Raw genomic sequence first — 25,689 nt, forward strand, 5'->3', positions numbered from 1 at the left:
GGTTGCTGAGTTGTGAAAAATAATTAAACTGGGGGAGAAAAAAAAAACACACACACACTTCTTTAAAAAACCAGGTTAGGGATGAATGTGCAGGGCGTGGGCCTGAATAATTGGCGGAGCCACCGCCTCTCCCTGGCCCGTTGTGTCAGGCTGGGCCGCTCCTCCCCTCGGTCTGCAGCTCCTCCTCCGGGCAGGTGTGTCCCGGGCCCGCGGCTGCCTGCCCCACTCCCTGCCGAGACACCCGCTGAGAGGTCACCCACCACAGCCCCAGCAAGCCCGACAGACCACTTGGTGATCTGCCATGGAAGCCGCAGATGCCCCCAGGAGCAATGGGTCGAGCCCTGATGCTAGGGACGCCCGCAGCCCGTCGGGCCCCAACGGCAGCCTGGAGAACGGCCCCAAGGTCGATGGCAAGGAGACCAAGACCGCCAACGGGCATGGGCACGGAGGGGAGGTGGCCGAGGGCAAGAGCCTGGGCAGCGCCCTGAAGGGGGAGGGAAAGAGCGCCCTGTTCTCCGGCAACGAGTGGCGGCGGCCCATCATTCAGTTCGTGGAGTCGGTGGATGACAAGGGTTCCAACTACTTCAGCATGGACTCTGCGGAAGGCAGGAGGTCGCCCTATGCGGGGCTCCAGCTGGGGGCCGCCAAGAAGCCGCCCGTCACCTTTTCGGAGAAGAAGTCCATCTTCTCGGAGCCCCGGAAGCCCTCCGTGTCCATCGTGGAGCCCGGGGAGGTCCGCAGGAACAGCTACCCGCGGGCCGACGGCAGCCTCCTGCGCTCCAAGTCGGGCTCCGAGGAGGTGCTGTGCGATTCCTGCATCGGCAACAAGCAGAAGGCCGTCAAGTCCTGCCTGGTGTGCCAGGCCTCCTTCTGCGAGCTGCACCTCAAGCCCCACCTGGAGGGCGCGGCCTTCCGCGACCACCAGCTGCTCGAGCCCATCCGGGACTTCGAGGCCCGCAAGTGCCCCCTGCACGGCAAGACCATGGAGCTCTTCTGCCAGACGGACCAGACCTGCATCTGCTACCTTTGTATGTTCCAGGAGCACAAGAACCACAGCACCGTGACGGTGGAAGAGGCCAAGGCCGAAAAAGAGGTAACTGTGCTGACCTGTTTGCTGTCCCTCCAGACCTGGCCTCCCTCCCCTGCCCTCTGACCTTGATCCTCACGGGGGCTTCCTAACTATGGGGGCTTAAGACCATTCCAGGCTTGGCCCTTTTAGAAAACATTTCTTTCCCCTCTGCACCCGCCGGCTGGGAATCAGAGGTGGCTCCCAGCCAACTAAAGTTTTAGGAGGCAGGGACATTTTTTTAGATAAGCCAAGAGAGACTCAGAAAAGATTGCTTGACCAAGGTCATAGGTTACATTCAAGTCTAGGCAAAGAATCAGACCTAATGGTGCAGAACTCTCTCCTGGGCTCTGCCTGGCTAGGGTTATCTCTCCTTTTCCTCCTGTTCCTTCTCTTTCTCTCCCCTCCACCCCCTTCCCACCTGAGCAGGACTGGCCCCTGGGGAATAGGTCACAAGTGAGGGAAGGTATTAGAAGGACCGAGTTTGGGGGCCACTAAATTGTCCCTTTTGGCTGGCTTCTGGTTTGTATTTGCAGAACAGTGGCTCCTTGTTTGGTGTGATTCCCTTCAGGCTCTTCACTTTGCTCTCAGCCTCCTTTATCCTTTGCTCAACAGGGCTGACTGTGCTTTGTGTGTGGTTGCAGGTGGACATGCCTGTGCCTGTGGGTGGACATTTCTGGATTTTGTATGGAGGTGGGGCGTAGGTAAATGCGTATGTGTTTTCTATGCATGTGGGTGTCTATGTGTGCATGTGGATGTTTGCACATATTTGTGTATGGGATACGTAATTGTTTTGCATGAATTCCGTGTATGTGATTATGCGCTACTTCCATGAGGCAGAGCAGAGGCAAGTGGAGGCTTGTGTATGTGGCACACCTGGGGAAGATATTCTGTGCTGAGAGTCCAGCTGTGGCTGTTGCTTTTTGCCCCACAGATGCTGGGCCCACCACCTGGCCCTCCTTACTGCAGGAGCACTCTGTGGGGGGGCCAATGCTGGCAACTCTGCATTCTCAAGAGTTTTTGTACCCCTCAGAATGAGGCAACACAGGGTCCCTCCCTGCCCAGCTTTCCTGACCAGTAACTTTTGATTATTTTCTCTCTCTCTCTACCTCCTGTTCATACCCCTGGGCAGGGAGGGATGAGACCAAGATGGGAACAGAATCAAAGATCCCTTCCAGAAGCTTCATTTGGCCTCAAAAGAAGATATCCCCAGCTCCCTCTGGTCCCTGCTTTGTACTGGGAGCTAGAGGTGGGATATGACCATGGAACCCATTCTCAAGGACCTTACTTAGAAAGTTGAAAAAGAACAAAAGGTAGTCACCTTCAGTCACAGTTTTTGGCCACAGAAGCGAAGACATTGCAGAACCTCAGACTGAGTTTTAGGAGATGTGACCAAATTCTAGTCCTGATTTTTGTATCTAAGTAATGGTAGGACAGCGAATAAATCCTTTCAATTCTCTCAGCCTTGGCTTCTCTCTATGTGAAGCTGAGTAGTTGGGTTAGATTTCTCTGTGGAGCCTAGGATTCTTGGACAAGAATCAGGGTGACAAGAGGTACCCAGAACAAGGATGTGCTCAGAAGACACAGGATCCAGGTTACCACTTCTATTGCAAGCAAATAACACTTACTGACCTGTTTTCTATGCAGGGTTGGCCCCAAATATCATATGAAACAAAGGTGTCACCATTTAAGAACATCCAGAGTGCCTGTGGAAGAGGTGGGCAGGAGGGTTTGGGGTCTTGTTTCAAGTTCTGGTTCCAGGGGCCACAGTAGGGCTCATGCAGTCCTTGGCCTTGAGGACCCATGATGTAGGTCAGGAGGCAGAGCTCAAACACACAACAGGACTGGGGAACACCCTTCCAGTTACATAGTAGCAGCTGGGAGTAAACATGGAAGGACAAAATAAATAATAAACAGAGGACAGAATGCCAGGCCTCATGGAATTCTTGAAATCCCAATGCTTCCTCTTGTACCTTGTGGATAAGGACACAGGCCCAGAGAAACAGAGGACCTGTTCAAGATCCTGGTGGGAGGAAGAAGCCCCCTAAGTCTTCTTTCAATGTCTGAGAGCACCTCAGGGGAAGGGCATGGGGGGCATGGAATTCAGGATGCATGTGCTTTAGGAGAAAATGCCTGATCCTCTGACCAGGGCTGTGATAGGGATCTTTGGGCAGCCTGTGCGTATACACATGTGTGCACGTGAAGCACAGGGATATGCAGTCAGAGCAGGGATGAGAAGCCAGGGGACTAGCTAAAGCCATTTGTCTAGACCTGGCTCTGCTGGAATGTTGGTGGGGGGTATAGCATAGAGCCGGGGTCATGGGTGGATGGACCAGAGGGACTGAGTATGTCAATCCTGGCATCCTCTGGAAGCATCTCCTGCAGACCCAGACAGCCCACACACAGCTTCTTGCAAGGAGCCTGGGAAGAACCTGTTCTGCAGGCCTGTTGGTGAAGGCCAGGTGAGGTAACCCAGCCCAGCGTGGGTTAGTCGCTTAGAGCTGAAGATGACACCCATGGCTGCAAGTGCTCACCTCCTGGGCCTTGGTTCTCCCCAAACTCCATGCTCTGAAAGGATCAGTTGGAACTGTTTGTAGCAATAAGATGGTCTTTTCCCTGGAGGACCCATGTCACAATATTTCCCCTCTCACCCCAAATACCACAAGGGGTCCCATGATGTCAACTGGTCCACCCTCCACCTCTGGATATTTTCCAAGATAGGTTAATTAGTGAAATGAAAATTGATTAGGTATCTCCTTTCCTGTGTCTAATGTCCCTTCCATCTAGTCTAGTTCCCTCCTATGTAGCAGGCCAGGGTGTTAGGAGCTCTCTTGGGGGGATGACAGGCTGTTCTGGAGGCACTGCCACATCCAGCCTAGGTTCTGGGGTAACAATATCATCAGCATAGTAATACGCACACCCATCACACCCAGCCACCAGTGTCACTTGGAGGGGCTCAGCCTGGGAGCCTCATCCACTGTCCACTGCATGGCTTCGTTCAGTTTATCCCTTTCTCCATGCCCTGGACTTTATTTCTTATCTCATTGCCCAACTCTTCTAGGAAGGCTGAGCTGACAGACTGCTGGGTTGCATGCCCCTTGTCTTTGAGTTTCTAGCTATGCTGGTCTGGGCAGGCAAGCTCTTTGGACAGACAGTGGGGCTGAGATTTCAGATGAGGAGCCAGGCTATCAGCCAGGGTGCCCTGGACCCAGTCCCAGGAGATTTTCAGGGAGAAATGTCTGCTCTGGGACAGGGCATGAAACAGGAGGTGGGATGACCTGTCCAGATGCTGAAGATTTAGAGAGAGGAATCAGGAGCAAAGTGACCAGCAGATAGGCAGGTAGCAATTCAGTCTGTGTGGAGCACACCTGTGTGCTAGTGCTGAGCCTAGCGTGTGTGTGGTTACAAATGCCTGGTCTTGTGGGTGGGGAATGTACCTATTTTATAGAAGAAACAGGTTTAAAGATGCTGAGAGACTTGTCAAGGCACAGTGTGGGAGAGGGTGAAGCTGGGATTTCTCGCCACCATTTTAAACCTTTTCTCCCCATAGAATTGGAAGGGTCTCCTTGGGATCACTGAGTTTGGTGGCTTCCAGGTGGCTGTCCTTGGGTTGGTATCACTTGATGACTTATAAAAACACAGATTAAGGGCTGGGGATGTGGCTCAGGTGGTGGCGTGCTTGCCTGGCATGCGCGCAGTGCTGGGTTTGGTCCTCAGCACCACATACAAGTGGAATAAAGATGTTGTGTCCGCTGAAAACTGAAAAATAAATGTTGGGAAGGATTCTCTCTCTCTCTCTCTCTCTCTCTCTCTTAAAAAGAATTAAAAAAAAAAACCACAGATTAACGGGCTTTATCCCAGGACGTTCTGATTCAGGGAATTGGGGCCTGGGGTCTGAATGTTAATCTATGATGTTTACACATCAGGGATTCTGATGTGCAGCCGGAGTGGGAATCAGAAATCTAGTCCAATGTCACAGGGAAACCAAGACCCAGGGAGCTGAGGTGAGTTCTGCAAGGCCCCCCTGCTCATCTGCAGATGCCAGGGTGAGCCCTTTCTTGGCCCAGCTTGTACCTCCTCTGTCCAGAGGCTCTGAGGAAGCACAAGGGACTGGGGGTGTCCAACCAAGCAGTTGCACTGATATCAGGCATTTGACATCTGAATGGAAACAGGGAAATCTACCCAGCATTTCAGATTCCTATCTAGATAATTACCATTTGTCTGGGAGTACAAATCTGGCAATTAACTAACTCATTTGGCAAATGTCACAGCCCAAGGCCCATGAGGTTATTTCAGACTAGGGGAAGATCATGGTCTATCTCCCCTTCCCTGGGGGCAATGCAGGTACAACTGTCAAGGTGAGTATTTGGGTGTGCCAACACCTACCCAAAGGCCTGGTCCAGGCTGAGGCACTGCCAGACTGTATTATCCTTCCACTCCTTGAAGAATTTTAAGGTTGGGTGGACCACACAGGTGCCATCTCAGGTATGAGAGAGAGAGAGAGAGAGAAAGAGAGAGAGAGATGCAACCCAGTGTGGGAGAGCAAAACAAAGGAAGCATTTAGGGACAGGCCTAGGCAGGGTGAAGGGGAAAAATCAGGGAGGAGTAGGAAGTAGGCAGGAGGGAGGTGTGAGTAGGGGAGGGACTGTGGAGAGCTGAGGCCCTGTCAGACGTCAGGGGCTTCAACTGCATTCTGTAGGGGGAGGCTCAGGGGAGAGAAAACTGGGGCCTTGGGCAAAGGTATGGGGAGGAAAAGGGAGGTAATAAGAGAAGAGGTTGAATTGATGAAGTCTATGCGGTAGACTTAGTTTAGCAGGAGTGAAGGAGGAAGGGCAATGTTCTAGAGGAGAACCTGGTGCCACCACCTTTGGAATTGCCTCTGAGGCCATAGAATAGGATCTGAGACCTGTCATTGCCTTTTGACATTACTGCTGCTTTCTTTCCTACTGTGAGGACTCAGACCTCACCACTTTTGCAAAAGGGGGCTTTTACAGAATTAAAGAAAATTCCTGGGCTGGGAATGTAGCCCAGTGGTAGAGTGCATGTCCAGCATGAGGTCCTGGGTTCAACCCAGTACCCTGAAAAAGAGAAAATTCCTAGCACTTAGTATGTACTTAGTAATTAAAGTTCTTTTCCTTTGCTCTCCTAGAATTGCAGGAGAACAAAGTATCTTTGGAAACTTCCCAGGTTCTATTACTTCCTGTATAGGATAAGTCTCAAAGAGCTGAACATATATGAAGTGCCTTCTTAGACATCCGTAGAGCTCTTACCCTGAGCCTTCTTCCTTGACAGGGTAGGACTCATCCCAGAGAAAGGATCATTCTAGCAGCATACAGATCCTGGTCCCAGGACCCTTTCAGAACCCTCTGTGCCCTGCAAGTCTGGTCTTGCTGGCTGTGCTGTGGGAGCCAGGCCCCTCCCAGCCAAGCCTGACTTCCTTAGTGCCCCAAAGAAAAGGAGGACCAGTCTCCTCTCCACCCTGGCTGATTCTTCCACCCACTGCTGCAGACAGCTCGTCTCCACTTCTGACCCTGCCCTTACACATGTCCAGACTAGCCACCTCTTCTCCTCCCCTCCCAGGCTGCTGGCAGACACTCCAGCTGTCAGACCTCAGCTAGCTGGCTGCCCTCTCCCCACCCTCTCTTATACAGGATGGACTCCCAGGGGGCTGACCTGTCTCTGCCTTTCGCCCAGATGTTCTAGGCCGCACTGGACTCTCTGTGCCCTGGTCCCCTGTACTCCATCCCTCCTTCCCTCCATGCTCACCTAAGTGACACATTTTCTCACCTGTGGACTGACCATACAGCTTCTATTAGGTGTTCCTTTGGCACAGCTGTTAACTCCTGACATTCAGCTCCTTAACCTTCTCCTTCTCTAGTCAAAGCTAGTCAAAGCTCCTCTCCCTGGCAGTGCTTAGCCTACCCTCTTCCCCTCTTCAGACCTCTGTTCTGTTTCCCTAGTATCCTTCCACCGTCAATTACTCATGTTCTAACCCTTTATTTTGCATTTTCAGTCTAATGTCTTGACTTCCCAGCCTCTGTGTACCACTTACACTGTTCTCTGGACTGTGTCCATACCACTTCTAAACCCCAATCCAATGACATACCACCCAACACCCCTGAGACCTCACCTGACCATGCCCTCTCCTTTCACTTGCTTATGTCCCACGGACCTGCCCATCCCTCTGCCCTCATTCCTGCAATTATGGTGACAATAATAATGATGGGGACCATTGTTCAGTTAAGGCTTGCTCTGTGCCAGATGCTTTCTGGGATCTTCAGTCCCTGATCATTTTCCATCCCACGTTCTCCATGGGAGGCTGGTCCTCTTACTACCTCCGTGGGACAGATGGACCTACTGAGGCTCAGAGAAGTTACACAACTCACAAAGGCCCCTGCCTGTAGGTGGCGGTTACCAGATGCTAACTGTTCCCCATCATGTGCTCTGGGCAGGCTCCCTTCTGGCTGCCCCACCCCACAATAGCTCATTTCATGGAAGGGTGACCCATCCGCTTACTGGCAATAGGGCTTTTACTGGGGTTGGGCCTGGGCCTGAGGGTGGGAAGGGGTGCACTTTTGCTCTCTGTCATCAGACCTTGTGAAGTGCCCCTCCTCCACATACCAACTCCTCCATCCTTCAGGTTAGGATGCCTTAGCTGGGTGGTGGGAGTTCTGCAGAACTCCCTCACCTCAAGCCTCACTCAGGAGTTCTTCATGGATGGGAAAGTCGCCTGGGACAGACCTGTTGTCCAGCCTCTTAGTCTCTTCCCTAGAGCCCAGATCTGCCATCCAGGCCTGGCCTTCTCAGGGTCTTGGCCACTGGATCTGCCAACCTGTTTTCTGGGCTTTCCAGCTTTGGATCCTCAGAGTGTCCGAGGGGCCAAGTTTCTACTACCACAGTGTCTTCTCCCAGCCTTGTTCCAGGGACCAGGCCAAGTCCCTACCCTCCTCTTCTTGTGCTTCTCTTCTCTCAACAACCCATCTCCATCTCTGGCAATGCTATGCTGTGGGATTTACAGCCGTCTCGGGCAGGGGTGATGCTGATTAAGAACTTCTTTGTCTTGATCATGGGGAGCCCAACAATGTGGTGGTCATTGAAGGGCAGGCTGTGGGGAGGCAGGGGCTCCCTGTCTGGGGAGCTCGGTACCTCATGCCCCATGCCTTCCCCACCCTCTGGTGCCAAAGGCCAGGAAGACCTAAGCACCATCAGATCCTCTTCCCTGGGTGTTTTCAGCAGATACCCCACAGGCCCCTGCTCAGCCTGATGGGATGTTCAGAGGTGTGCTGTGTGGTGATGCTCTGGGCCCTGGCTGCTCATGACTTCTGCTGATGGAGCCCACGTTCCTCATGGTTTGTTGAACCTTGACTGTTCTCATGAGCTCCTCCGAGAGATGGCTAGATAGAGGTAGGCCTCCGCATTCAAAACCCATTGGTCCTGGAGACCCTGAGCAATCCAAGGCTTCTTGGCTGCTTGCTTATTGGGTAGAAATCACCCCTTGTCTTCCGTGCTGGAAGGCACTTTGGAAGCTCTAGAGGAGACCCAGAAGAATAAAAGAGGTGCCTCTTGACTAGACTGGGTGGCCTTGGCCTTGACTTCTTGCCTCAGTTGGACATGCTTTTCAGAGAAGGGCCTTTCCCCACATGGAAGGCAAGTGTGGATATGAGCACATCCTGATAGAGACTCTTCCCAACCCACTCCACACCCCTACCATCCATGTGCCTGAGGGCAGGGGTCCTAGGTCCTCTCCCTCCATCCCAGCCTTTTCCACTCTTCGAGCCTCATTCTCTAGCCTTCTCCTTCTCCAGAGACCCCAGGTAAAAGTCCCTGTCTCACCCAAACTGCAGAATGTGTTCCTTCCCATAAACAGGTTTATAGCTGTGCCTGCCCAGACAGAGCCCAGGCCAGCGGCAACCCGGTTCCTGCTTGCAACACACACCCCACATCACGCCATAGAAACGTTGCACACAGTTATAGCCACAAGACACTCCCTGGTTGGGTTGGGCTCAGTCCTCTTCTTTTCTCCCTCTGTGGCCCCAGGTCCGTTGAAAGGAGCAAGAACCCCCAAAGTGAGCACCCTCCCACTCATGTTGGGTACGGGGATAAGGGAGGTTTAGTCCCCACAAAGGCATGATGAGGGCAGCCAGCCCTAGTTACCTGAGAACAAGGAGATGGTGTTTGACCCTTGGTAACTGGCATGGAGTCTGGCATGGAGCCTGGCATGTCTGAGGTCCTGAGGGATGTTTGTTGGGCAGAGAAATGGATGCAAGTGAGCCCTGCCTGAGACTTGGATCCCTGGGTGGGCCCATGCCCTAGTTCTCTGTGTCTGTGCCCCTTTCTTCTCAATTTCTCCAACCCTGACTCTTTCCCTGCAGACAGAGCTGTCACTGCAAAAGGAACAGCTGCAGCTTAAAATCATTGAGATTGAGGATGAAGCTGAAAAGTGGCAAAAGGAGAAGGACCGCATCAAGGTGAGCAGCCCCCAGGCTCCCTTCACCGCACTTGCCCTGCCTGTCCTGCCTGGGAGGAGGCGGGCCTTGGTTCCTGTTCAAGGTTTTGGCCCTCAGTGACATCCCACACTTGTTTGTTGTGGATTCTCTCCCTGACCCTTTTGCATTCCCACCTAGCACCCAGATAGGATCCCACCTGTCACCTAACACTCATTGTATATCATCTTAGCAGAGCACATCCCAGACCCACCCTCCAGTGTGTTGTCTAGTGTCTGCTAATGTGTGCTCTGCCCATCCCCCCAGACTCCCCAGCCACCAAATACACACCATTTCTCTTCTACTTGTGCCAGTGTGACTGGAAGTATGTCTGCCATGGTTTGGGGATTTACAAATCATGTCTGAAATCATTGTCTCTTGATCCTGGCTACACCAACAGCCAGACAATACACTTTTTGATTTGGTGTTTTGTTCTGGTTGGGGTTTGAGTGAGCACACCTTGACTCTTGGGAGAATGTCTAGGCACACAGGGAATCACTCAAGTGTGGAATGGTTGCTTGGGTTAACCTGGCCCCCCAGAGGAAGGAGCCACAGGTGGATAAGGAAGGGTGGGCAGTAAAAACACTGGCTATCTCTGTCCCTCTTTGATGCATTTAAATGAGATTCATAGCCAGACAGTCTCGCCAAGTTAGGGCTCTGGGAATGCCCTGATCCTGAGTTGAGAACCTAAGGGTGTGCTCCCCGAGGGAGGTTAGTTTTCCTTAATGAAACTCTCATCCCTCCTCTGATTCTGGACCCAGAGCTTCACTACCAATGAAAAAGCTATCCTGGAGCAGAACTTCCGGGACCTGGTGCGTGACCTGGAGAAGCAAAAAGAGGAAGTGAGGGCTGCCCTGGAGCAGCGGGAGCAGGATGCTGTGGACCAAGTGAAGGTGATCGTGGATGCCCTGGATGAGAGGGCCAAGGTGCTTCATGAGGACAAGCAGATCCGGGAACAGCTTCATAGCATCAGCGACTCGGTGCTATTTCTGCAGGTGAAAACAGAGTCTTCCACCATTCAGTCCCTAAATCCAGCCATCCTCTCCCTTCTCATTCCATCCACTTTCCCACATCCTCATTAATCATCCTTCCATCCATCCATCCATGCTTCCTTCCATCTGCCCATTTAATTTTTCCACCCAATCTACTTCCCTACCTCCTCTAAAGATGGTGCACAAGCACCACCTTGTACCAACTTCAATTGATATGTCCTAGAAGTGCTCTGGGTACAGTGGGAAGGAGTCCTGTGGTGGATTAGTAATGTCTGCTGTGGGTAAGGGAGGAATGGTGTGAGTGCTGCATACTTGTTATCTTTGATCTAGTCAGTTTGGCTATTTATGCATCCATCTTTCTGTCTGCTAGAATGTTTTGTGCACTCCTTGATGCCCAGACTCTATTAGGTGTTGTGGTGAATAGAGAAGTATAAAACATGTTTTTCTGCCCCCAAGCAGCTGCAATCCAGCTGAGAAGATAAGACATGTACAATTAGGGAACAATATAGGAAAGCGTGTAATTAAATGATAAAGCATGTGGCTCAGGAGATAAGTGCCTGTGGAAACCCAGGGAAGGGTGAGCAGGCTGGAGCAATCTAAGGACAACTTTGTGTGGGAGAAGGAGTCTGAATAAGGTCTTGCAGGCCACTTAGAATTTGAGAAGGAGGAGGGATTCTCCAGTGAGGGGAAGGGAAGGGAGAAGCATGAATGTGCAGAGGCAGGATGGAGTGAGGTGTGTAAAGGTGGAAGGTCCCTGTCTCACCCAAACTGCAGACTGACCCAGAATGCTCTGGTAATTCCTTGCACTTCTTTCTACTTTCTCCTGGAATCTCATTGTAGGCTGTGTCTCTCTCAAAAACCCCTGTGAGGTAGGAATCCTGCACCCAGATTAGAGATGTGAACCATGGAGTCATATATCTGAATGCTAAAGCCATCAGGATGTTAGCATCTGTGAACTTTTTTTTTCTTTTTTTTTTTTTTAAGTACCAGGGATTGAATCCAGAGAGGCTTAACCATTGAGCCACACCCAAGTCCCTTTTCAATATTTTATTTTCAGGATCTTGCTGAATCGCTTAGGGCCTCGCTAAATTGCTGAGGTTGGCTTTGAACTCATGATCTTCCTGTCTCAGCCTCCTGAACCGCTGCTATTACAGGTGTGCACACCACTGCATCCAGCTGCATCTGTAGATTTTAATTGAACTTTTGCCTAATGAGAAAAAGTGAGGCTAGTTAATTAGCTGATTTTAGAACCCAGCTCCTTTGGCTCCAGGCACTGAGTCTTCCAGAGGGGCTATAAGAGCCCCCTTGTTGACAAAAGACCCAGAAAAACTCAGGAAACTAATGGCTTCTTTCCTTTCTTGGTAGGAATTTGGTGCTTTGATGAGCAATTACTCTCTCCCCCCACCCCTACCCACCTATCACGTCCTGCTGGAGGGAGAGGGCCTGGGGCAGTCACTGGGCAACTTCAAGGACGACCTGCTCAATGTGTGCATGCGCCATGTTGAGAAGATGTGCAAGGCTGATTTGAGCCGTAACTTCATTGAGAGGAACCACATGGAGAACGGTAGGTCCCCTCTGTGTGCAGGCCCAAGGTCATGAGCTTTTCCCTCCCAGGTCAGTTCCTGCCTCCTGGTGCAGGTTGGAACCTAGCTAGCTGGCCCCTCGTGGTTTTCATCCACCCATCCCTTTATGGGGATTTGAACTCAGGCTCAGGGATTCTAGTTCCCATTGAGTTTGCAGTTATTACAAGGGGTCTCCAGAGGAGGGTGATTCCTGGGCATTGGCTGAATAAGTGCCTCCTCTCTGTGGATCATCCTCTGCCGCAGTCTTGGCTGGGCACAGAATCACGAGCCAATCAAGCAGGAACAAAACTTTATTTTGAAAAAGCCGCTAACACTCTCAGCGCCAGCAAGTCAAAAACCGGTCCTCCCACGAGGGTGTCCGACCGGAACCGCGCGCCGACCGGAACCCCCGGGGTCCCCCCGGACCTCCCCCGGAATTTCCTCCTACTATCCTTCCCCAACCAATGGGAACTCTCCAAGAGTCTGGTAACATGAGTCCGTAACATGAGTCCGGTAGCAGGCCAAGGTGAACAGCGGGAGTCCAATTTGCATATGAATGTAAATCTTAACATAATCATCTCAGTGGCTAGCTGGCGTCACTTTACAACCAAAGGTGCCATACATTGTATATTTGCTTGTGGCTCCTAGCAATCCTCAAACTTGGGGATTTGTTTCAGTCAGATCTACATCTGATTGTCCAGCCCAACCCAGCAGATGTGTGCACGCTGTTGCCGTGTGGGCTAGATGCCAAGCTGGTAGCTTTACAAACTCCAGCAGAAGTGACTTAGAACTGCACCTGTTCTTGGAGGGAGGACTTACCTGTCACCATGGCTGTGTTGAGTAGTGTTGAGCCCAGAGGCTGCACTTGGCCTGATAGGCTGGGGACGACAGGATATAGCCTGTCTCTGTGACTCAGTGTGTCCCTGAAATCAGCCCCTCTTCTGAATCATGCTGTCCTTGCAGAGGTCAACTGAATCATCTCATAGACTCTCCAAACCTGAGAAACTACCCCTATTAAGTCTTTTTCTACCCAGTCCCTTTAGGGCCTGAAGCCTGAACACTTTCCCCAAGGGCCCATCCAGTGGCCCAAGCCCAGCCCAGCTTTTAGAATGAGGTTTTCAGAATGCAGCCTGATTAAGATCTTCCAGCCGTGCACACTAAAGGAAATGATCCCTGTCTGCCCTAGATGGAGCTCAGGATTCTTGCAGGAGAAGAGGGCTGAGTAGGTCACTGACCAGGGTCAAGAACAGGGACACCTATATATCTTGGTGATTTCACACAGTATCCCTGTAAAATACAAAGGTACATTCAATTATACCTGAGGACAGATAAGACATTTTAGCAAGACAATCATTTGACTTTAAATGGCACTGACAGCCTCTTCCTCATGACAATAGCAGTGCTCCTGGTGGTGACAGAGATGGCAGAAGATGACTGAGCTCCCTGAAAGCCGGTTGTAGAGCTGAGCTCTTCACTTCTGTTGCTTTACGGTCCCCTTATGGAGCATTGCATTTTACAGATGAGAAGGCTGAGACTCAGAGAAGCATGTTCTCAAAGTGCAGGTCGCTGGGCAGGGGTGCTATGCAGTCCCCTGGGTCTTCTCATCTGGAAGGTGTCATCGGTTGATGGGTGTGGTGATCATTGTCCCAAGGTTCAAACCTTAACAAGACCTGGGAAGATGGCCAGGCCCTGACTGGACCTGTGAGCCTTGCAGGAACCATCCAGCCTTCCAGTTGCTCACATCCCATTTCTAGCTCATGAAGGTGCTGGCCTGGTCCCTGTGCAGGTGTGACCCTGCGTCCCCTACAAGGTCTGTGGTGAGGTGGCAGCTGAGAGCAAGGGGAGCTGCTGAATCAGCAGCCCTGTGCCTGTGCCTGGAGTCACCCGGGGAGCCTCCTTTGCCTCTCTTGTTATTTTTGGTGTCTTCTGTAAGAGGTGGTGGATGGGAGGCTGGTGAGGTGAACTGTGGAGTGACTATCTATTGCTCCCTGATGGTGGGCTCATTCCTACCCTCACAGACAGGGGTTAAGAGGCAGCAGGCCACCTTTATCCTGGGCTCAGTGGGCAGGTTTATACCTGCTCAAGGGCAGGTGGTGGGGTACCTTATTGTGTATGCATTTATTCTTTTTTTGTTTGTTTGTTTCCGAGGATTGAACCCAGGGATGCTTACCCACAAAGCCATATCCCTAGCCCATTTTTATTTTGAGACAGGATCTTGCTAAGTTACTTAGGGCCTCATTAAGTTGCTGAAGATGGCTTTGAACTTGTGATCCTCCTGCCTCAGCCTGCCGAGTTGCTGGGATCACAGGCATGTGCCACTGCTTCTGGCTGCATTTATTCTTTGAACTACTGCTGAGTGCCAGGACCTGCTAGATGCAGAGGCTGGAGAGGAAGGATGTGTCTGAGCCACACTTCCCTCCTCTTTCCCAGGAGAGAGAGAAAGGGAAGGAGAGAGAAAGTAGAAGAAAGGGAAGTAGTAGGAGACAGGAATGGGGTGGAGGACAGCTTGGAGAGGTGGAGCATCGAGTGGTAGATTTCTTTTGGTCAGAGTCTTCAGGTGGGTGCAGCTAAGTGCTCAGCTGCCTGGATTCCTGGATCATGGAAGTCCTTACTAGGACCTTGTTCCACCACCTGTGACTGTCAGGAGTGACTGGGGCTGAGCTGTGAAGTGGGGAACCAGGGCTCAAACCCCAATGCTGCTCTTCTTGACCCATGTAACATAGGTCAACTTGCTTCTCTCATCTCCTGAGCCTTTTTTTTTCTTACCTGTCACAGAGAGAGGTTTATATACCTGCTCAAGGGTCAAAGTACAGACCAAATGAGAAATGGATATCATAGTCCCTTCTAAACTGAAAGTGCTGTGCACACGACCTTGCTCACAAGGGGCCAGTCTAACAGAGTGAGTGACTCAAGGCAAGACTTCCCCTGCCCCACTCCCAAGACTGAAGAGCAGCATTCTGAGGCTGTGGGACCTTGATTGTCCCCAGCACAGAGCGGGTGGGCTATGGGTTCTCAGCCAGTCATGTCCCAGTGGGTCAGTTCCTCCTCTCCATCTTCTGACCTCTTTCTGCACAGGTGGTGACCATCGCTACATTAACAACTACACAACCAGCTACGGGAGCGAGTGGAGTGCGCCCGACACCATGAAGAGATACTCCATGTACCTCACACCCAAGGGTAAGGACAAGCCTCCTTGGCCTAGGTCTGGCACCCCCCTTGCTGCTCAAGAGCCCCCCTGAGTCCATGGAGCGACTCTCAGCCAGGTTCCTCCTGGGTAGAGTGACACTACCTCCAACATGCCTGGGGAAGTCCTGGCTGTTGTCTTGGTGTGATTATGAACAGCGCCTGCCTTCACCCTCACAAGTGACAAGTGTAAACTAACTAGATGACAAATTACCCAGCACCCTACTCCTCAGAGGGCTCCATCCCTGACCCAGGCAGCTTGTCCTGCCCCTTCCTCTCGCTCCCCTCTGCTGGGCTGGAGCTGTGTGGAGCTTCCACTTAGGTTTCTTCGGGCTCAGGCCCTGGGAGGGCTGCCTTCTCTGGGGCCTCCTCTGGGGTCAGCTGCTGCTTCTCCTCGTTCCTCACCTGGCCACTTGGCCCCTGAACCTTCTCTCCCTAGGTCCTGCAGAAGCCCAGCCTGCAGGGTTACAGTCTGGTGGGGTCTAGACCTGTCCTCGTCCTGGGAGAACACTGGCACATTCTTGGACACCAGCAACAAACCACAGCAATGCCTGTTACATAAAGGAGGGTGTGCCAGGCCATCAGCCCAGGATGGAGGGGGTTGTACACTTGCACATGTGGGACTGGGGGATCAGGAGAAGAGTGGGGACCTCTGGGAAGGGGACGAAGGAGACCTGGGGAAGGTGAACCTGAGGCTCTGAGCTGTCACTCACATACCTACAACAGGAGGGGCTGGGGATTTGGAGGAATGAGCTCACTGGAGAGGAACATTTATGCCCAGCCCAATTTGAAAACAATACCTGAGCTTCTTCCAGTGGCCAGGTGCCGGTCCCCTCCTCAACATTCCTGGTGTGGGCCAGGCCTCCTAGCCAGTGTGCCCACTCCCCTGCCCAGGGCACTGCCTCTTTGGGCCAGTTGTGTGAGAGTATGAAATGCACTAACCAGGCAACCCCAGTGTCACTTTCCTCAGAAGGACCCAACATGACTGTCCCTAGCCTGGTGCCTGTGGCTCTCCCCCTTGTCCCTAGATCAGCCCTGTTGACCCAGCGAGTCCCCCAAATGGCTCCTCCTTGACTATTTTGCTCTGTGAGAGACTGAGGGCCAGTGTGACCTCCCTTCAGTCCACAAGGAGGGAAGAATCAACCTGCCTAGGTGTCACCTGGAGAGTCCCAGGGTCTGGGTGACCTGGGGTGGTCAGTGTTCCATCTGGCTTCAGCGTTCTGTCTGAGAAGATGCAGTTGCCCCCAGGGCTAGAAGCCCTCCCAGCTCTGCCCCCATGAGTCAATCTGTGACATCTGTAGGTGGAAGAAACCGGTTCTCCCGGTGTGCCTGCCCCAGCACAGTAGGCAGAGCCCTACATTGGGGACAGGAGGGGCAGGACATCTGCCTTCTGGAGGGCTGGGTAGAGGAGAGGCAAGGGAGAAGTCAAGGAGATTTGTCAATATCAGGGAAACAAGGCCACTTAAGGTCACCAGGCCCTGGGCCTGGGAGGTCGGGCAGTGCTGGGACTTCTCAGGAGAAGTGGGTCTGGTGGCTCCCTGAATGAGGAGCTGTGTGCCCAGGAGGAGGGTGCAGGGGATCCCCAGCACAGGTGCAGGAGTTTAGAAGGACTGGCTGGCGCTGGCCCTGGTGGGCCAGGCTTGGGGAATGGAATGGGTGGACCCAACAGGAAGGTCCTGGCACACACGGGAGCTCATTTTCTGCATCTGGGAAGTGGGGACATTGATCCACTCTGCCTTGTTCACAGGCTGTAAGGCTCCCATAGCCTGGGGTAAGCCACAGTGCTGTGCTGGTACCAGATTACCTGGCCACCTGCTGGGGACTCGGCCCTCGCTCAGCCAGTGGCCCAGATGCTCCTGTCATCACCAGGGCCTCTCCTTCCTCTCACGCACAGGGGACTGGCTCAGGAGGGAATTGTTGGCTTGTCAGCCTCCTCATGGCCCCCAGGCTCCCTAAACAGAGTGATCCTATGTATTAGTAAGTTCGGGACTCTCCTCAGTGCTCAGGGAACCATGAGCCTCTTCACTCCCTAAGGGGTCTCCGTTTAGATGGTAATTAAGTGACAGCCTAATGCTAGACCCAGTGACTCCTCTTAATGTGGAGTCCAGGTCCCTTGGTGGGCAGTTGGAAACCTGTTTAGGATCCTGCCCAAGACCCCAAATTAGTCTATGGCACCCCAAGTTGAGCCAGACCCACCTTTCTGCAATGACAAGCTTTCCTTGTATGCTTCGTAGGGGGCGCCCGGACATCCTACCAGCCGGGATCCCCCAGCCGCCTCTCCAAGGAGACCAATCAGAAGAATTTCAACAACCTTTATGGCACCAAAGGTAGGAGGGGCTCAGCTCAAGGCTGGGCAGAACTCATGTGAGGTATAGGCTGGGGGCCAGGGCTGGGGTGGGGGCCAGGGGCTCCGAGGAAGATGAATGTGGGGAGCTGGGACAGGATGGGCTTCTACTGAGCTTGAAGTGTGTGTGTGTGTGTGTATGTGTGTGTGTGTGTGTGTGTGTGTGTGTCTACACGTGGGTGTGCACAGGTGTACACAGCGTCATTAGTTAGGCTGGAGAGAAGCTGCTGGAACCTCAGCATCACTGTAGATCCCTGGGTCCATGTGCTCTTCTTGTTCCTGAGGATGAGTTGGAGGAAACAGGGTGAGCGGCACCCCTGGGGTAAGGTCTGGGGACCTCTCCCAGCAAGTGTCTCTGCAGAAGACCTCTGCTTGTTTGTGTACTCCTGCACTGAGAAGTTGTGTAGTGGTTAAAACAAATGAGCTTAGCTGTGGATGGAAAGGAAGGCATGGTAGGAAATGGAGCCACCCCTGCAAATCCAGGAGCCACCACTGTCACATGGGCTGAGCAGGAGACCCCCCTTAAGACCCAAAAGAAGTGAAATGGGGGCTGGGACTTGCCTTCCCCTGGGGGAGGCGTCAAGCACAGGGTCTCCCTCTGTTCGTGTGGTGAGAAGTCCACTATGTGCCAGGACAGGGCCATGTGCTCAGTAAACACCAGCTTTGGGAGACCCTGGCTCCTGGGTGCTGCCTACCATGTGTGGAGAAGAAGGGGACTGGGCCAGCTCCACCAGTTCCACCCAGATGCAATACCAACACTGGAAGGACACTTCAGTGATGACCAGGCCCATGGAGATTGGAGTGGACAGGGCATGCCCAGGCCTCTTTGTTCAGCATTAGATTCCCAGCTGGGACCCACCACGGCCCTCTCCTCCATATCTGCAATAGTGGTATCTGCCCTGCTCACAGCTGCAAGCTCAGGGCCCAGAGTGGAAGAGCCTAGAAAACAGTCATTGAAAGCCAGAGAGAGGGAGGGAAGAAGGAAAGGGCAAGTCCTCTGTCTCCCAGGGTCTTGGGCCATGAAGGCCTGGCATGGGAGCTTCCCAAGATCCTTGTGGGAAGGACGTGCATCAGGGAGGGCCCAGCCCCAGCCACCTCTGACCCCTGAGCCCAAATGGTATCCTTGCCCTCCCCCAGGCAGCTATGTCAGAGGACACAGGGACTGGTGACCCCTGCTGCAGAGCAGAGCTGACTGGAGAGGCTCTGGGCCTACTGAGAAGAGGCTGGAGAGCGTACGTCATGTCTGGGGCCCAAGTTCAGGCTGGGACATCCTCATGGTACCCTGCTGTTCCTTCCACCACCTCCCCACCACGTCCTCCTCTAGATGACAGGGACGTATTTGCACAGGAACATCTGTTAGCCTGTTCAACCTGGCAAACAGGAATCCAGGTGTTCAATCAGCTGCCTCTGTACCCAAGTTTTAGGATGTGTTGGAATGTGTTTATTCAGTCGCTCATATGTTCACCATCCACCAGACAGTGAGCACCTTTCAGAGGCCGGGCTCTGTGCCAGGCACCAGGTGTGGTTCAGGGCCAATCAGGCATTTCCCCAGGCCCCATGGAGTCCTATTGGGATTTAATTAAATAATTGCATCCCAGGGGACAGGGAATGTAAGTGCTGTGAGGTGTAGGGCTGAGGCACACCTGGACTTGATGGAGGTGGTGTGGATGCGCACACGTGAAGACTCACTCCTGGGTGCTGCCTACCATGTGTGGAGAGGAAGGGGACTGGGCCAGCTCCACCAGTTCCACCCAGATGCAATACCAACACCGGAAGGACACTTCAGTGATGACCAGGCCCATGGAGATTGGAGTGGACAGGGCATGCCCAGGCCTCTCTGTTCAGCATTAGATTCCCAGCTGGGACCCACCACGGCCCTCTCCTCCATATCTGCAATAGGCAGCAGTGGTATCTGCCCTGCTCACAGCTGCAAGCTCAGGGCCATCTTTGGGGAGGAGGCAGGAGAGAAAGTGAGGGATGCTGAGAGGAGGGGATGCAGCCAGGAAGAGGGTAGGGTAGTGGGGGCCTATTTAAAGGACTTGGCTCCTTATTCTGAGGACAGTGGCCTTTAGGTAGGGCAGGAACATTTTAAGTTTTAAAAAGATAACTTTGATGGCAGGAAAAATGGGGGAAGGCATGACTAGGGACATCAGCATCCCGTCTTGGGAGGTGGCAAGAGGCTGGAGAGAAAGACTCACAGAATCAGCAGTGTCCTGGTCCTGCCCTCCCTCCTCTGTGCCCCGCTGAGGTCTGATGCCCCTCTTTGCCCTGCCAGGTAACTACACCTCCCGGGTCTGGGAGTACTCCTCCAGCATTCAGAGCTCCGATGACCTGCCTGCAGTCCAGGGCAGCTCCTCCTTCTCCCTGAAAGGTGAGCGCTCCACCTGGTCGCCTGCTGTTCCTCTGCAGCTGCCCTGCTTGTCTCTGCCCACTCTCCTGCCTTCCTCCCTCGCCTTCTAGAGACCGGAGTCCTGGCCAGAAACAAAACAAAACAAAACAAAATGGCCAAAAGTTTTGCTGTCAGGAGGGCAGAAGATGGGGCTGGGCCACACCAGCATTCTCAGGGTTCCTTGCTCCATACACTCGTCCCTCAAGATGTGCTGTGACAAGAGGACTCAGGTGGGGGAAGGATGACTCCTCAGTACTCTTGTGCCCTGCCCCCATGGGCCATGAGCCCAGGATACTAGGGCTTAGGGCAGGGTCTTCCTGCTGCAGAGATTATTTAACTTTGTGGGCCCAGTGACTCCCAGGCCCCTGGGCCATGGCGCACCCTCAGTTTCCTACAGAGCCAGTCCTGAGGGAGCCGCTCTGGAGAAGGGGGGCCAGATGACTGCGAGGCCCCCCAGGTGTGATCTCTTTCCCCTGAACTCTGACACCCCCTGCCTACAGTGCTCCCCAGAATTCTTGGGCCAGCCTGAGGGATCGACGCCTCCTGCCCCCTAGAGGGTTGGGGTCATCTTGAGGGGCAGTCTTGAACCAGACCTTGGTTTACAGTAGGCCTAGGGCCCTCACGTCTCTCTTGTTAGGTCCTAGGGTCAGCTCTGGTGGGCTGCAGTGAGAGTAACCCCAACTCCTCTGACATCCAAATTACTGGCCTGGAAGAAAGGATCAGCTGTGAGACAGTCACTCATCAGCGAGGCCTCTAGGGTGGCTTTATCACCCAGCAGTCTCTTCCTGGAGCAGGGTTCTTGGCTGAACCAGCCAGGTGGAGGAGAAAGGAACAGAAAGGAGGGCATGTCCTGTCCCTGAGCCTGGCCTGGGCGGCTCTGGGGCTCATCTTGACCAGCAGACATCTTCCTTGCTTTCGGTCAAGCCTGGCCTGAAGGTCACCTGGCCTGGAAGACTGCCACCCTTGGGCATGGCTTGGATGCCTCCTGACATCGCCCCATGGGCCTGCACAGACCCTCCTGTCTCAGGCCTGGTCCTAGGAGGGACTCCCATGCCTGGGAGGATGAGCCCAGAACATTCCTACTTTCATGCAGATCAGTTTGTGGAGCCCTTCAGGAATGGCCCTCAAGAGGGTTCCAGATAGGTGCTGCCCTGTGTGCCAGGAGAGCCCCAACCTGCCAGGACCGAGCCCATCCACTCTCTGTCAGCAGCCCACGGGCGGGGACAGTGCCTGGGCTGTCTGCGGGCTCCAGGGCCTGAGAAAGGGCTGCAGAGCACAGAGCGTGCAGAATAGATACGACAGGGAGGGAGGGCTTCCGGCCTGCTGGCCAGTGCTTGCCGCTAACACCTCTCTCTCTCCCGGCAGGCACTGGGAAAACCCCCTATCAGTTCACCACCTTGGGACAGGCCACTGCTGAGTTTTCCAAGCCACTGGACCGCAGTGGGCTGTTTAAAAATAATCCTGGTACCTGCCCGTTTTCCAACCCTTCCCTTTCCCTCTCCCACACCAGGGCAGCTGGGCACAGGCATGACCAGAACCTTGTGGGAGTTCTCTGACACTTCTAGGGTGCCCTGGTCCCTCCTCCCCAGAGGGATGCATGTCCCCAGCTACCACCCTCCCTCACTCTCTATCTGGATTTCTACCACTGCTCAAGGTTGCTTCCCTGGGCCACCCCTCCCTGCCCAGCCCCCATCCTCCCCACTCTGGTGGCTGCCATGGGATTTTCTTTCTGGTTATTGGGAGGTGAGGTGTGAATCCTCCCTCTCTCAATCTCCACTCAGGACCCTGGGGTCCTGGCTCTGTCTCCTTGCCCTGCCACCTTGCTCAGTGTCATGGGGAAGTGCTGCAGGTGATTGCAGGTGATCTGGGCCTGGCCTGCTCATCCTGGTGCAGAGCAGGGCAGGAGAAGGCTGTCCCCAGGGGGGCAGGCACAGTCTTGCTGGACAGGGGACTGTCCAAGGACAAACCCCGTTTATTTCCTGAGCTTCTCAGCATCCAAGTCACAGCCTGTTTCTTCCCGGACTGTGTCCTGTCCCTGCAGGCTGATGGCCAAGGCTGAGAGTGCTTTTCCCTGTTCCGAGGACCAGCGCTCCTTACAGATCTCCTGGGCTGAGGGGAAGGGCAAGGAAAGTGGCTGCTGGGCCTGGGGATGGCACCTTCTGATCAAGCCCAGGCAGTGCCACCTGCTCTGGTCCTCTCTTGGCCTGCTGTCCTAACCCTGGGGGACAGCCACCCTGGAAACTCACTGCCATTCTGTGGGCCCCAGTCTCCTGCTAAAGGCCGTGGAGCGGTGGAGCCTGGTGGAAGGGGCAGGGATAAGGGTTTTGGAGTTTGGCAAAATCTGATTTCCAGTCCTGACGGCTGCTTGCTCGCTGGGCGAGTCAGGCACACTGCTGAGCTCCCGGACACAGGGAGGGCTGAATGAGGAGCCCGCTGTAAGCCAAGTGCCTGGCACGGTGCTTGGCACAAGTGGGGCTTGGCAAAAAGGAAGCCTCGTCCTCCCAGCACTGGGGAGTCGGGAGCGCCTCCTGCAGGAAGGTTCTGCAGACAGTGGGCTGGGGGCAGGGAGGGGCCATGGTGTTAGCCGGGGTGGGTGGAAATCCCTGCAGGGCAGTGTGGTGCTGACCTGGCCTGGGGCCACCTCGCCTGCTGCTTGGCAGGCTCCTCCTCTGCCTGCCTCCCTGCTTCCTCCTTTGGCTGGCCTCCCCAGGGTTTTCAGTTGTTAGTGGCAGTACCAGGCTGCTGCACACCTCTTCAGGTGGCCATCTTGGGTAAGGGGCTGGATGGCGCTTGGTGGTGACTATAGATAACAGCTGTGCTGCTCCACTACCAGCCGGCCCTGCCTCTGACAGAGCCTCCTGTCTTCCCAGGCTATCCCTCCCTCATCCGCAGCCAGACCCCTAAGGCCCAGCCCCAGACTTGGAAATCCGGCAAGCAGTCTGTGCTGGTGAGTAAGATGCTGCCAGGGGGCCAGCTGGGCATGACCAGAAGCCTGGGCATGGAAGGGGTTCCCCAGGGCCACTGGTCTTCATGTCCCAGGGTCTGTGGGAGGAGGAGGCCTTTTCTGAGCCATGCATCGGGGAGGAGGCAGCAGTGGCCATAACACCCATAGAGATCCAGGGCTTATGGGGAGGGAGCTGGGTAAGCACATTCTGTCTGGGCTTCAGTTTTCTAATCTGTGAAGTGGGCCACCTGGTTCTTTATTCCGTGAGTGACTGTTGGGTGCCTGCACTTGGTGGCTCATCCTCCACCAGCTCTGAGACTGTAAAAGTCTCCTCCAAAGGATGGGCCTAGAGATGGGTCCCACCTCCCTGGGGCACTTTTCCAGCTCTGACAGCACAGAGGCCATTGGGATGATAATGTGGGGGAGATGGCGTGGGAGAGGCTGGAATGCTAGGAAGAGGCGTATTGGGGGTTCAGCAGAACATGATACTAAGCCAGGCCATCAGAAGAGCAGCACCATGAGGGCTCCTGGCCACCCCGGCCCTGGCATCTTGGAGGGGTGGGAAAACCTCTGTGGGATTGATGATCCCCCTCGGCCCTTTAGACCTCATGTGCCCGAGCCCTGCCCAGGACCTCGGGGGTCAGGGACTCCCAGGCTGCTCTCCAGCTTCCTGAGGCTTTTCTCTGAGGCCCATACCAGGCCCTGCAGAGGAGCTGCGATGGCTCTGCCATGCGGGTAGCATCAGGGGTTTTCTGGGGACAGGCCTGAGCCCTGGGCTCCTGCCGTCTTTGCATTTGGAGTTTGGAGCATGGGGAGGTGACTCGCTCTGGACCACAAAGAGTGTCTGGGGCTGGTTTAATTGGAAAGAAACTTTAATTTGCTGGTGATGGGAGCTAACTGATTGTGTTTTGGAGTTGGGCCCCAGGGCACCGTGGAGAGGAAAAGAAGCCTCCTCCTCTGGGACTCTGCCCTTGGCCTCCCTGCCACATTCCCCCTACCTTCCCAGAGCCTGGTCCCCGCAGAGAAAGGGCATCACCACCTGAGACTCTGGCAGGACAGGGTCCAGTGTCCAGCGAGCTCTCAGGGCTGGGAGAAGGGGGCCAGGTGTTAGCAGGAAGAGGCTGGCCTGGGCATCGGGCTGCCTGGGCCTCAGCCCCAGTCCTCTTGCCAACCTGCTGTGTGACCTTGTATGAGTCATTCTCCCCCGTGCCTCAGTTTCTCTACCTGAAACAGGAATCAGATGGCTTGGATGATTTCATGCCCTTCTAACTCTCCGGAGCTAGGCCCCCCGAGCCAGGCAGGAATGGACAGAGGGCACCTGTGGGTGTCACGGGGCCACATTCCTGCTCACCCAGCACTCCAGGCTCTTAAGACGGTGCCGTTCACTGGCCTGCAATCCGCGTTACGGACCTGGCCTTCCTGAAGGAAAGGCTTCTGCCATGCCCAGCGCCACTCACTTCACCTTGTGAACCTTTTGGGGATCCAGGCCAGCACGGGAGTGGTTGGAGACCTGTTCCCAGCTCTGCTCTGCTGCAGAGTAGCCATGTGACTTTGTCTCCCTGGGTCTCAGTTTCTTCCATTGGTAACCAGTGGTTTAGCCAACGTCTGAGCTCAGCCGCTCAGGCCTGCACCCTCTGGGTCTAGTCCACCTGTGGACCAAGTTCAGGTGGGGTGCTGGCTGGGAGGGGTAGGGCCAGGGCAGGCAGGGCCGGGTGGGGGCTGAGAACAGCCTGGGGGTGTGGGGGGGAGGTGGTGTCTTCTGTATGGGGGTCAGTGGGCATGGTCTCTGACCCAGCTCAGGGACAAGCCCACTTCTGAGACCTCTAGTGGGACAGTTCACATAGCCAAGCAACAGCTAAATTTTGCTTTTGCATTTCATCCTGAAAGACCAGCTAAATTCTCAGGACCTGGAAAAGGGGTTAGGAGGAGAAGGGGACACTGCTTGGTACAAGTCGTGATACACAGAGAAGGCTGGAAGAGATGTCGCTGGCTGTGTCCCGAGATGCTCCCTGAATACCTCTGAGGGAGGCAACAGGGCTGTGGGAGGCCCAGGGCTGGGGGGCCCAGGCCCACGGGGAGCAGGTGCAGTTGTTTGCCTGTCGGCACCTTCTCTGTTGGGGACAAGCAGATGCTTGAAGTCCTTGAGACTCAAGAAGCGATATGGAAGCCTGGGGGTGGGAGGTGGGGTGGACTCTGAGCCACACTGCTGGGGTATCAATCCTGGATCCCCTACTTACCTGCTGAGTGACCTTGGGCAAGTTGCCTAGCCTCTCTGTGCCTTGGTTTGCTTGACTATAAAGTGGATATGATAACAGTAACCTATTTAATTGGGTGGTTGTAAAAATTAAACGAGTTTGTCCACATAAAACCCTCAGCACAGTGTTGTTGGGCTTTATGGAGTGGAAGGCGCCACGGCCTTGGTGTGGGCGGAGGCTGCAGCGCGTCAGCCATCTGGCAGGAGTGAACTCCAGTTAGGATCCGAGCTCAGAGATTCTGGTGACAGTAGGGCCCCCCTGAGTAGATAGATCTCGTGGGTCTGGCCACAGGGCCCCTGGACTTGTTGGGGTTTGGGCCACTGTTGCTTCCAGGGGGCCAGGCGTGGGGAGGGCTGGCCCGCGGGCTCGGGGCTGTCAGCTTCCCTAACCTCTCTGGTCTCCCCACAGCCTCACTACCGGCCGTTCTACGTCAACAAAGGCAACGCGATGGGCTCTAACGAGGCCCCCTGA

General features: G+C 54.3%; 1 protein-coding gene across 1 annotated transcript; it reads left to right on the forward strand.

Moving 5' to 3' along the window:
* Positions 1-301: 301 nt before the first annotated feature.
* Positions 302-25,689, forward strand: TRIM29 (tripartite motif containing 29; the record flags this gene model as incomplete). The annotated part of the gene is made up of 9 exons (XM_081262896.1): positions 302-1,093; positions 9,439-9,534; positions 10,311-10,544; positions 11,907-12,105; positions 15,179-15,280; positions 17,521-17,613; positions 19,906-20,001; positions 22,890-22,966; positions 25,627-25,689. 9 exons carry the CDS (start codon positions 302-304, stop codon positions 25,687-25,689), a joined length of 1,752 nt encoding a protein of 583 aa, XP_081119022.1.

Source organism: Spermophilus citellus (assembly GCF_964194105.1).
Source record: "Spermophilus citellus genome assembly, chromosome: 2".
Taxonomy (NCBI): Eukaryota; Metazoa; Chordata; class Mammalia; order Rodentia; family Sciuridae; genus Spermophilus; species Spermophilus citellus.